The sequence below is a fragment of the Hemicordylus capensis genome, chromosome 5 (assembly GCF_027244095.1).
Source record: "Hemicordylus capensis ecotype Gifberg chromosome 5, rHemCap1.1.pri, whole genome shotgun sequence".
Taxonomy (NCBI): Eukaryota; Metazoa; Chordata; class Lepidosauria; order Squamata; family Cordylidae; genus Hemicordylus; species Hemicordylus capensis.
Genome location: NC_069661.1, coordinates 30,229,960 through 30,242,240, shown reverse-complemented (window position 1 = coordinate 30,242,240; position 12,281 = coordinate 30,229,960). Strand labels below are relative to the sequence as shown.

The following is a 12,281-nucleotide window of genomic DNA, read 5'->3' as shown; positions in this document are numbered from 1 at the left end:
GATCATAGAAGCCACAATGGCTTCCACAATTTATTCTGGGCTTACACAAAGAGACCTAGATGGTCATTTTGTGTCTGCCCATTGGAGCATGTGAAATATGACTGATCTAGGAGGTCAACTTGCAAGTCTCTGGCATAGTAAGCAGTTTTTTTGTGTCCTACAGGCCACACAAGACTCAACTGGAACATATGCAGTGGCCTCCTAGAGCAGGGATTCCCAACCTTGGGTCCCCAGAAGTTGGACTATAACTCCTCGGAGAGGAGAGCTGGTCTTGTGGTAACAAGCATGACTTGTCCCCTTAGCTAAGCAGGGTCTACACTGGTTGCATATGAATGGGAGTCTATAAGTGTGAGCACTGTAAGATATTCCCCTCAAGGGATGGAACTACTCTAGGAAGAGCAGAAGGTTTCAAGTTCCCTCCCTGGCTTCTCCAAGATAGGGCTGAGAGAGACTCCTTCCTGCAACCTTGGAGAAGCCGCTGACAGTCTGTGAAGACAATACTGAGCTAGATAGACCAGTGGTCCGACTCAGTATACGGCAGCTTCCTGTGTTCCCATCATTCCCAGCCACAATGGCCTTCCAGGTCCCATTAGCCACAATGGCCAAATGATGGGAGCTGGAAGGCCACTATGGGTGGGAACAATGGTAGTTGTAGTCCAACAACCTCTGGGAACCCAAGGTTGGAAACTCCTGTCCTAGAGTATACTCAGGAGGCCCCAGTTCACTCTAGGAGACTGCACTGTATGTGCCAAGCTCCCAGCAAGGATGAGTGTTTTCATCACATGCTGGCTCTGCTAGATAACATCAAGGCATGCAAAGCAGCCTGTTAGAGCACTGCAGTGATGACGGGACCCTCCACAATAGTGTTGCCTCTAAGAGGGATTCCCAGATGTTGTTGACTACAATTCCCAGAATCCATAGCTACAATGGCTTTTGCTTGGGGATTCTGGGAGTTGTAGTCAACAACATCCAGGAATTCCTGTTAGAGGAAACACTGCTCCACACCACACGCAGCTCCAAAAATGATCATAGCATTTAAGGGCCAGAATCTGCCACATTCCTGGATCCACTCCAAAAACACTTCCCCAGCCAGAATCGAAGGTTCCTTCCCATATTCTAGCTGGGGTGGAATTCAGGAGCAGTTATAACTCCACCAATGCATCAGCTAAGATCAATTTGACTTCCTTGTCCTCATTGGTCCCCAGGCTACTACTCCCCGGGAAAGGAAGTAAGAAAAGCTGCCGGTCAACAACTGTGCCAAGTTCTGCCTCACTTGAACTGCCTGGTTTTGCCCCTTGGTTTTGATGCAAGCTTGCAAACTGTTCCATCAAGCCTGCTACCTGGTTGGAATTATTCCCCAGCCATGCTAGTTTGTATGACTGCTCTAGTATCCCATACCTGATCACAGCAAGACTTTCTTGGTAGGTTCAAGCATGGGAAGATATGCCAGCTTTTCCCCATTGTCTGTCACTGAACACCAATTAAAACAAACTTGTAATAGCTAGTTGTCTCTTGTGGAAAACTGTCTCCAGACAACCAGACATCATCATCATTATTGTTGTTGTTATATAGCCTGTTAGGAAGGAACACAGAAAGCTGTCTTCTTGGTAGATCTAGCTCAGTATTGTCTACACTGACCGGCCGCTCTCCAAGGTTTCATGCAGGAGTCTCTCTTAGCCCTACCCAGAGATGCCAGGGAGATAACCTAGGACAGTGTTCTTCATTGTAAAGCCAGGGCAGCCCCCATCAACCTCAAGTGCAGCTCTCTGACGAATTGTTGATTGGGCCTAGGTGAAGCTTTGGCCAAAGCTGAAGACTCTGCACAATCCCCCTGGCACCACACAAAGGTGGACATTCCCACCATGGGGGAGGGGGGTCACTCCTTTATAGAAAACGAAACCCTCCTGAACCCCTGCACCATCTTGGAAGGTGTGCACAGAGTGCTGGGAAGAGTAGCCCTTCCTAGTGCCTTCCTCCTAGAGCTCTTGCAAGGGCTCCATCTCTCTCAAAAGGTCCTCCTGGCACTGAGAAAATGCAGCACCATGTGGAGGTCAGTACAGTGGGAAATGGCTCTCACATTGAAGGGTTGTTTTTTTTGTTTGCCAAAGTGGCCCCCATCTGAAAAATAGTGAAGATCACTGAGCTATGGCCCCATCCCTCTAAGAATACCTTACAGCATTCACATGTAGTCACCCATCCAAATGCAAACCAAGACAGATCCTGCTTAGTAAAGGGGACAACTCATGCTCACTATCTCTCCTTCCCTTTCCCCCCCTGCTCCATTTCTTCTTTCAGACAAGCAATCCACCACCAACTATTCACACAGAGAGGCATGGGCTAGGTAAAATGCTTGTATTCCTGTTGCTCACTTAAGAAGGCACCAGTCTCTTCCCAACACATACACAACACAACTAGTTATCGCCACACACGGTTTCCACTTCCATACACTGAAGTTAGTAAGGCATATCATAAACATTAGCTACTCTTTCAAATAAACTGTTTTGTGGCAGGTATGAGGTTTGTAGTCCGTAAGCAAGCCAGGGTCAGTAGTAAAATGTCCTCAGCTGGCAAAGCAGTCCAAGGAACTTTCATGCTATCAGCACTTTGGAGAGCCATGCCCTAGAAAAGTCAAGTTAGTGAATTACCATCCAATTACTTCTCAATGCGGGGTTTTCTGAAAATTACCAACAAAATTCTAAAGATCCAAATTCCACTTCACTGACAGCAGTGACTATTGCCTGCTGATCTTGACATAAAGATGAGTGATCTATGAGAAGTAAGACTTACAAGGATCAGCATGTGGGGGGGGGAGGGAACCAAAGGGAGGCAACTGCCCCTTCCCAATTGAGCCAGTTCTATTGAATGTCAACAGGGCTTTCTCCCAGGAAAGTGGGTATAGGATTGCAGTCTTTGCCCTCTCCTTCAGGAAAGAGTCCTGCAGACACCCATGCTTAGAAGGAGTCAGTCAGTCAGTCTTTATTGTTACAGTCACTGACCAGAACCAGAAATCAGCAAATAAAAATTTAAAATTAGTTAAGATACTATACTTAGAAGGAGAGATTTTCACATCAAAGTCATTATACAGAGGACTCCGCAATTGAAGGGATACAGCACTCTGTTTTTAATGAAACTGATTTTTAAAAAAAGAGATGCACACCCCCAAACTTGAGAATTGGCCTCCTGATAGGAAATGCACTAATTATCTGTGGTTTAATCTATCACCAATACACAGCTGAGCTAACCAGAGTTATGACAGATTCTCTGGAACCATCACAAGAGCTGCACCAACGATTGCAGAGAAAGCCTGTTTAAGCGGAGGACTGGGGTCCTGATGGTCAGGCACCGCTTCCTGCATTCGAGTGCAGCTCACAGACTTGGCGTGTGCAAGAGCTGAACTCAATGCAAAATCCATCGGAACCTCGCGGTGCCAGCCCCTGAAAACGCCACTCAATCTGCTGGGGGCGGCGACACGGCTTCTGCAGGTCCAGTCTCAGGCATTCCTGATGAAGTCGCACGCTTGCTGTACACCTTGCTGGCCTCCCCCAAAAGCATCACGATGGGAAGGTTGAAGGTGCACACCCTCCGTTACAAAAGCACACTGCGCCCTCCCCGAGCTCCATCCCCGCGTGATGAGAAGGGACGTGCGGATGAGGAAGTTGCATGAAGTAGTCCGCTTCCTTCTCCTGTTTGTCCGACATGGAGCGAGGAGGGGAGCAGAAAAGCAAGAGGGTGGCCCATAGAGAACAAGGGGCCGCGGGGAAAGGGTGCAGCAGCAATTCCTGACAGGGAGCATGCTGTAAAGGGCGATGCGGGGTGCGAAGAGGGAGAGCGACGACGGGCTCGCTTGCTGGAGCATCACGGCCCATTACCACCCCTCGCCGCCCCTAGAAGAAAATCAATCCCAGGGCGATCTCCTTGCCCCTTCCTTCACTCTCCCATTCCGCGTGGCAGCGCCAGCGAGGAGCGCTTGGCAGAGCCCTGCAACGGGGAGCGTTGCACGACCCGCGAGGGCTGAAGTGACTTACCCATTTTATCTGCCCAAGGAAGAAAAGGTGGTTTCTGTCTTGGTGGGTTTTTCCCCCCCTTCCCCTCCCCGGCTGCTGCTGGGCTGCTTCGCTCTCTCCGCCTTCCCCGTGGCCACGGAGGGACGGGCGGGACCCGAGGCCGGTGCAGCTGCTTTCAGGCGGGGGGTCGATGGGTGGGAAGAAGGCAAGGGCAGCCCTGACGCGCGCTGCCTTTCCTGCTGCTGCCGTGCCTGGGTGTGTATATGTCTCTGTGTGTGTGTGAGAGAGAGAGAGTGCGCGCGACGCCGGCCAAGGGGAGGCGGAGGGCGGCCCGCGCCGCGCCCGCGCGCTAACTCGCAGCGGCAAAAGGAGGCGGGGAATATTCCAGGGGGGCGGGCGCGGGCGCGCGCGCGCACCTACCCGGCCGTCTGCCCGCCCTGCCTTCCCCCTCGCCTGGAGCGGAGCTTGCTTAGCTTTCAGCCTTTCTCTCTCCTTCGCTCTCTGGCTGCTGCCGCTGTTCTGTGTCTGTGGCATTATGAGTCAGGGCAATTCTAGTACATCCGGGCAAGGCCCTCTCTTTGGAAACACAAAGCCCAGCAGCACCCAGGGAGGGAGGCGGCGGGGGGCTGAAGCGGGTGCAGAGCCAGCAGAGCGCGCCGCACGGGAGCAGCGCGTCGCGAGAGATCAGAAAGCAGGATTTCTTTCTGCCATCACACACACCTGCCCGTGGTGGTGGTTTGTCCCTCCGTGCTGCCTGGCCTGGGCGGATGGATCCGTGGGTGTTTATGGGCTTATATAACGCTGCAATAAAGGACTTAAAAGTGAAATGTGGATTATTATCATTATTTTGTTATTACATTCATTGCGTGTCTTGGAAATGAAGAGGAAGGCAGAATATAAGTGTTTTTATACACTGATGCTCTGAGGGAAATGGAAAGCCCAGGGTGATGATCTGGTTTACCTGTTAACCGAAGGGTGGGAAACAAGAGTCTTTGGCAACGTGAAAGGTGGCGTTTTAATAGCACCGTGCTGGTCTGGTAGTATCACTCTGCCTCCTTAAAGAGAAGCTTCTCTGTCTTCTCTTCTAGAGCTGTAGTTTCAAACTACTAGTTTGGGATGTAATAAAGCCTGTCATCCTTACAGGACTTTCCCCAAAAGCTCAGAATTCTCCAGGGAAAAGAGTTGTGAGCTTAGTGCAGAGAGAGCACCAAAACAAAATGCAGGGAAAGAAAGATGGTTCAGATACTTTACTCAGTGAGTCTTGGCTGACATACAAAGCAAGGATGCACAGGTGTGGGGAGAGAGCAGCCTAACAGAACTTCCCCACTAACTTCCCTGGTGCAGTGGGGAAGTAGCAGTTTTTCACAACCAACTTTCCCCAGGAAGCTGTCTGTACCACATAAAAATATGTCCCCCGAGGGTTGCACAGCCCTTGGGGGCATATTTTCAGGTGGCACAGAGGGCTTCCTGGGAAGGGGAAGTTGTCGAGAATTACCACTTCTCCATTGCACCGGAGCAGTTAGTTGGGAAGCTCTGTTAGGCTGTTCTCTTGCTGCACCTGTGCATGCTCGCTCTGTATGTGAATCCTTGTTTCTGTGGGACACTATGATGATATGACTCTGCTTTCTTCTTGGAATTTAGGAAGTACAATACTTTAAAAAAATCTCTAGCTTTCTAGGGCCAAACTAATTGCCTGCTGTTACTACTTATTGTCTTCCACTAGTGGTGTGTGTTTGTACATAAAACACAATACCATAAGTCCCCAGTGCTCTTTCAGCCAAAGGAAACTAAACAAAACCAAAAAAAAAAAAAAAAAAAACCAAAAGGCTTTGCCCACTGTTTTGCAGCACATAGTAGTTGGGATGCTTCGTTGCATGATTGTTATTGTATTTACCTGCATCCAAGACTAGGTTTTCCCCAAGTTCTTTGATGTTAGAAATCAGGGGGTTATCTTAAATCCAAAGTCCTCTTCCTTTTGGAAGATATGAGTAATAGCAGCAAAATTAAAATTGCCACCAATTGGGGAAAAAATAGACTTCTAGGTATAAGAAAATAGTTTCAAAGTATATAGGATTGATTCAAGACAAATTATCATAAATTAAAGCATATGAAGTAGAGTTATATCAAGTCAGACCATTAGTTCATCTTGCTCTGTATTGTCTACAGCACTGACTGACAGCAGCTTCTCCAAGTTTTCAGGCAGGAGCCTTTCCCAACTCTGCCTGGAGAAGCCAGAAATGAACCTGGGACCTTAGATGCTCTATCATCTATAGATGATGCTCTATAGAGATGCTCTATCATCTCGCTCATCTATAGATGAGCTATAGCCCTATTTTCTTTAGTGTGACTTACCAGTGTTATTTATTGGAAAGATAGATTCCTTTTCTCCATTTTATTGATAAGTCTAAGTCCACTTATCCTAGGCCAGAGCAGTTAAAGATGGTATTTATTATTGCAATGTTTATGTTTAAAATGATATGGTTATTTTGTGTGCCCTTTTTGATATTAATAGTGATGCTTTTTTTGTATACACTTGTACTTGATATATTGTTTATGTTGTTTTGTTTTAAATAAAAAAAAAAAGTAAATATTTTTAAAAGAGGGAAAAACATGGATGTACATGGTGGAATTCTATGGAGAGAAACTGAGCGGGTGTGCCTGAACCAAGATGAAGCAAATAATAAAGATAAAGTGAGCCATCAAGTCGATTTTGACTCCTGGCGCCCACAGAGCCCTGTGGTTGTCTTTGGTAGAATACAGGAGGGGTTTACCATTGCCGCCTCCCACGCAGTATAAAATGATGCCTTTCAGCATCTTCCTATATCTCTGTTGCCCGATACAGTACCAGCAGGGATTCTAACCGGCACAGTCCTGAAAGTAATCACCGCATGAAGCTGTGTTATACTGAGTCAGACCACTGCTCCATCTTGCCAAGTCTTGTCTAGTTTGGCTGGCAGCAGCTCTCCAAGGTCTCAGGCAGAGACCTTTCTCGTCACCAGCACTTGAGAAATAACAGGCATTGTCTGTCCTGGAATCCACCCACAATGATGGAAGTGAAAAACTAGTGCAAGAGACCTAGCAATGGAAAATACCATAGGAAAAGAATTTGCAAGAGTTATAGAATGAAAAAGCATAGTCCGCACTGTCAGAGAATTACTCAGAGATAATTGAGCTGCACAGTGTAGCCATAGAACAAGAGCAATCCTTTATAGATTTCTTCACCCCTTATGTAATCCATCAGGGCCTTAGTTCATAAGATCTGGCTCCTGCAGGTGGTGTACCTCAGAGGCAGGCCTCAACAGCGCGACTACAACTTGAAAGTTATGGAGGCATAAAGGAAGCCTGTTATTTGTGATTATCATTCAGGGCTTGACAAATCCCATGGCACCTAGAAACCACAGTGGTGAGACTAGGATATTCATAGGTAGTTATTTAATAATATTTGCACTTGTTTTAAGCAGCCTTGTTCCCGTTTTAACTATATTACTGATTACTTGTAAACCGGATAAAGAGAAGCCCACTTATTCTCCCACTTCACAATGTCCATCACTAAGTCCCATAATTTTTTCAAGTAACTGTTCTCTGGCTCCTAACAGTTTGGGCTGACTCCTGGATCCAAAGAAAAATTGTCAAGGCCTGTTATATTTTTTAAACAATTATTTTTTATCTGTTGCTCTCATTTTGTTTTTATATATAGATTTTGTTTTTTAAGTTGATTATCTTTACATTTTGATTTGAGATATGTAAGCCATCTTGGGCGTTTCTATTTTAACTGAAGGATGAGACAGAAGTGTTTCCTCTACAAAATGTTGGAGAATATGGCTTGGCTCATCTGCTTTGGTGACCTGGAATAATGTGCTCTGCATGCACTTTGTGACCTGCTTTCCATTTGGGCATGTTTGTAGACAGAATATTATGCTTCCCAGGTTGGTTGGCTGGCTAGCTGGTCGGTCATGCCTTTTCACATTCACAGGCATGTCCCTATTTTCATTGGTGAAATGTTGGAGGTTATGGAAATAGAAGACTGCTGTAAAACTCTCTTTATTCTGCCCAAGTAAAATTCCTTTGCAAGATCTGTGGATTTGAGTCAGCTTGTTAATGATGACTTCTGCTATTGTAAAGGAGCTGAAGTGAAGAGTAAAAATAAATGTCTTAGGCCTGAGAGCTAAAGGGCAAGCTTGGAACCTTCAAATAGTTTATTTTCCCATTAAAAGCTGCTACAAAAGCACGTGGAAAAAGATCTCTCGGAACATCAGTCTGGATTTGGTCAAAAGTTGACATATTTTAAAAAGCTATATGGAATCACTTTGAAAAGGAAGCAAAATTCTTGATCTCTTCATTCCCTCTAATACAAATGTTATGCAAATTCAGATAGCTTAAAACAGAGTACACAATCTAGCACATAGTTAAGTGTACACGCACACATGCATGCACAACCTGAGACCATGATCCAAGCCAGAATTAGGCGTCATTAAAAGACATTGAAAAGATTAAGCAATCCTAAGCATACCTGCTAGGGATAAACTCACTAAGAACTCATTTACTTCTGTGTAGATTTGCTATTGTGGTGCATTGTGTTGTATTGCAGCTTACATATATTAAGGCAATTAAGGGAAAATGAAAAAAGTAAAAAAAAAAAGTACATTGCTCTTAGGAAAACTTCACTTAAAAGATAACTTGTTATTCTTTCCAATGCTGGAAAAAGTGCAAGTAACCAATATATCTCTCTGAAACAATATCATACATCTTGCTGAGTTTACCAGACATATTAGATCTCAAAATTAAAATGTTGGCTGAAAGCAGGCACAGAACACAAGCCTTCTCATAAGGATGTGTTGTGGTTCCTCTGCTTGGATGTAGGAAAGGTTATTAATTTCTGTGTAAAATGCAGAGCTATAGAAAAAATGAAGGGATTTCCTACTATATTGTGTGCCTTTTTTTTTTTTTTGGCAACTTTCTGTGAAACAGATATGATGCACCACCTTATGATGGCCTACTTATTAAAATCATTGGAGTGTGTCTCCAGTCTCTTTGATGTCAGTGTTTATTGGCATACTATCAGTACTGGGACCCAACTTTTATCTTCCAGGTTTATCACATTAGAATTATCTATACCTCACCTCCTGCTTTCCCTTTCCTTTTGGCTCTGTTCTTCCCAAGGGCAGTATAAAGGTAAAGGTGTACCCTCGAGTTGGTGTCGACTCCTGGCAACCACAGATCCATATGGTTTTCTTTGGTAAAATACAGGAGGGGTTTACCATTGCCTCCTCCCTCACAGTATGAGATGATGCCTTTCAGCATCTTCCTATATCACTGCTGCCTGATATAGGTGTTTCCCATAGTCTGGGAAACAAACCAGCAGGGATTCAAACCAGAAACCTCTTGCTCGCTAAGCAAGTCATTTCCCCACTGTGCCATTAGGGGCAGTATAAGACTCTTACATTTCTTTCCTTCCTCACCCCCCTGAATCCAGTTTTTCCCTTGAGTTCAGTGTTAGAAGACATGAAGACAGAGATGAAGGTGATCTCCTTTCTGAAGTCAAACAAGGCACAGTTTGGCTCCTCGTCTGTTGATACACCTTATATGATTGATTGATTGATTGATTGATTGATTAAGTGCCATCAAGTCGGTGTTGACTCTTAGTGACCACATAGATAGATTCTCTCCAGGATGATCAGTCTTCAACTTGACCTTTAAGTGGTGCATTCATTGCTATTGTAAATGAGTCCATCCACCTTGCTTACAGTACATGTCTATAACTCCGTGAGTCTAGTGGGGCATATCTGGCTCTTGCAGAGACTTTTAGCTAACAATTCCAAAGAAAGCAATATAGTTAATTGTCTTTAATAGTTGGGAGGAAAGTGGAGTGGGGTGGGGTGGGGATGACAATTGCCTGGTTTGACTTCCTTTAAAAAAACTTGAAAAAAGACTTCCTTAATAAAGGCTTGAAATAAATGACTTTAGTAGAGAATGCTTTCCCAGCCAAAAGGCCATGCTTGATCAACCCAACCTTAGCTGCTTGGCCATTTCTTCTACATTGAGCATCATTCTAGCAAAAAATTGTCCAAAGGCCTTTCACAGCCCTTAGTCCAGTTTGGAGGCGGCACTGAGGGTAAGAATCACAAGTAACCCATTTGATGTACTGCTAGCTATCTATAAAATGCTTATTTTCTGGAGCTTCATAAGAAACATGAATTGAAAATATTGTTGGTCTGACCTTTGCATTGAACTGACACTCGGGCTTAAAAAGAACCAGGTCACTGTGACTTGCGATCATTTCTCACCTTTTGACTTCTTCTTTTCACAGATTCTTAAGCTTTACCATTTCTCACCGGTGTTTGGGCCATTGGCCGTAAATAAAGTATGTATCATTTCTCACAGGTGGCTTAGTTTTTATAGAACTTCTGAAACAATTCTATCTGTGCAGCACAACCCAACCTGGCCAACATTTCCAAGAGGTTATCAAGAGGAAAGGAATCAATGTTGAATGCTTTCATGAAAAATGAATGAGCAAAAGCCCCATTTATGAACACCACAATTTGCTTTTCTTAACAGCAAGACCTCCTCAGGTTTAATAAGATCTGCAGCCTTTAATAAATGTATAAAATGGAAGATTGTTAATATTTCTTTTTAATATTGCTAATATTAATAATGTTAATATTGCTTAATAGATCTTTTTTGTCTGGATATCTACAGCTAGGCTGTAAAAAAATACCTAGTGCACTGAATATTTCTATGTAATAACTTACAAACTATTTTACCCTTGCTTTTTCCAGTGTTTTTGAATACAGCTGAGCTGATGTTGATATATACATAAACAGGTGAGGAGAGCTGGTCTTGTGGTAGCAAGCATGACTTGTCCCCTTAGCTAAGCAGTGTCTGCCCTGGTTGCATATGAATGGAAGACTTGATGTGTGAGCATATTCCCCTTAGGGGATGGAGCCACTCTGGGAAGAGCAGAAGGTTCCACGTTCCCTCCCTGGCTTCTCCAAGATAGGGCTGAGAGAGATTCCTGCCTGCAACCTTGGAGGAGCCACAGCCAGTCTGTGTAGACAATACTGAGCTAGATAGACCAATGGTCTGACTCAGTATATGGCAGCTTCCTATGTTCCGAGGTATTTGGTCTGTTTAGCCCAGTATTGGTCCATCTAGCTCAGTCAGGGGTGTAGCAAGGTTGGAGTGGGCCCAGAGACAAGATTTTAAAATGCATACAAGTGCAGTGGCAAATTATATAAATGGAGAATGTATGGGAAAGTACAAAGGAACATAGGAAGCTGCCATATACTGAGTCAGGCCATTGGTCTATCTAGCTCAGTATTGTCTTCATAGACTGGCAGAGGCTTCTCCAAGGTTGCAGGCAGGAGTCTCTCTCAGCCCTATCTTGGAGATGCCAGGGCGGGGACATGGATCCTAGATGCTCTTCCCATCCCCTGAGGGGAATATCTTACAGTGCTCATACATGTGGTCTTCCATTCATATGCAACCAGGGCGAACCCTGCTTAGCTAAAAAGTCAAGTAGATTGGAGCCAGGTAGTTGTGGGTAAACGACACACAATAGTTGTTGACTGTTGAGAAAATAGAAATACTCTGCAGTTTCAGAAGCAGCTTGAATAGAAAGAATCTCCTGCCCATCCTGACCCTTGAACTAAGCTGTAGTCTGGACTTATTACAGTAACATGTGGAATGACAGAGAGTTGCTTTCCAGAAACTGTTTTCCAGTGAAATATGTGGCAGCTGATAAATGTGTACTCCGCCCAGAAAGCAGCAGTAGGAATTTCTATGAACATGGCTCTTGTAAAACTGATGAAAAATAATGCAGTTTTTGGTGTCTGAAAACCACTAAACATCTAGCAGGGAGAAATTAAGGAATTAAGCACAACCAAGAGAGCCGATCATATATCTAGATTTAGAGGCCTCTGCCTTCTACTCAAGTCAAGCTGTTCTAGCAGTATGGCAAAAGACATTACAGGCAGAGGCGCTCTTACCCCCAGACCATTGGGCACTGGCACATGGCCTCCTAGGACCGGGGGGCCTCCAAAAGTCCAAGAGGGCCTCCTGCACCCACTCCATGCCGGACCACCACTGCCCTCGCACTCGCCTCACTCCAGTGCGCCTGAAAAAAAATGGGGTTCTTTCCAAATAAATTCTTGGTTAAACCTATATAAGATTATCATGGAGGAGAGGTCTATCAATGGCTACTAGTCGCAGGGCTGTGGGTCACCTCCAGCCTCAAAGGCAGGATGCCTCTGAGTACCAGTTGCAGGGGAGTAACAGCAG

General features: G+C 45.0%; 1 protein-coding gene across 5 annotated transcripts in view; it reads right to left on the bottom strand.

Moving 5' to 3' along the window:
* The window catches only part of RAP1GDS1 (Rap1 GTPase-GDP dissociation stimulator 1), a 180,885-nt gene extending 176,521 nt beyond the window's left edge, over positions 1 to 4,364 (bottom strand). Inside the window, exon 1 of one of the 5 annotated variants that reach the window (XM_053255245.1) lies at positions 4,026 to 4,364. In XM_053255245.1, coding sequence (XP_053111220.1) covers positions 4,026 to 4,029 — 4 coding nt within the window. In that variant the 5' untranslated portion in view covers positions 4,030 to 4,364. The remainder of the gene's footprint in view (positions 1 to 4,025) is intronic. The other 4 variants (XM_053255246.1, XM_053255248.1, XM_053255247.1 and 1 more) reach the window with 4 other exon arrangements.
* Positions 4,365 to 12,281: the final 7,917 nt, after the last annotated feature.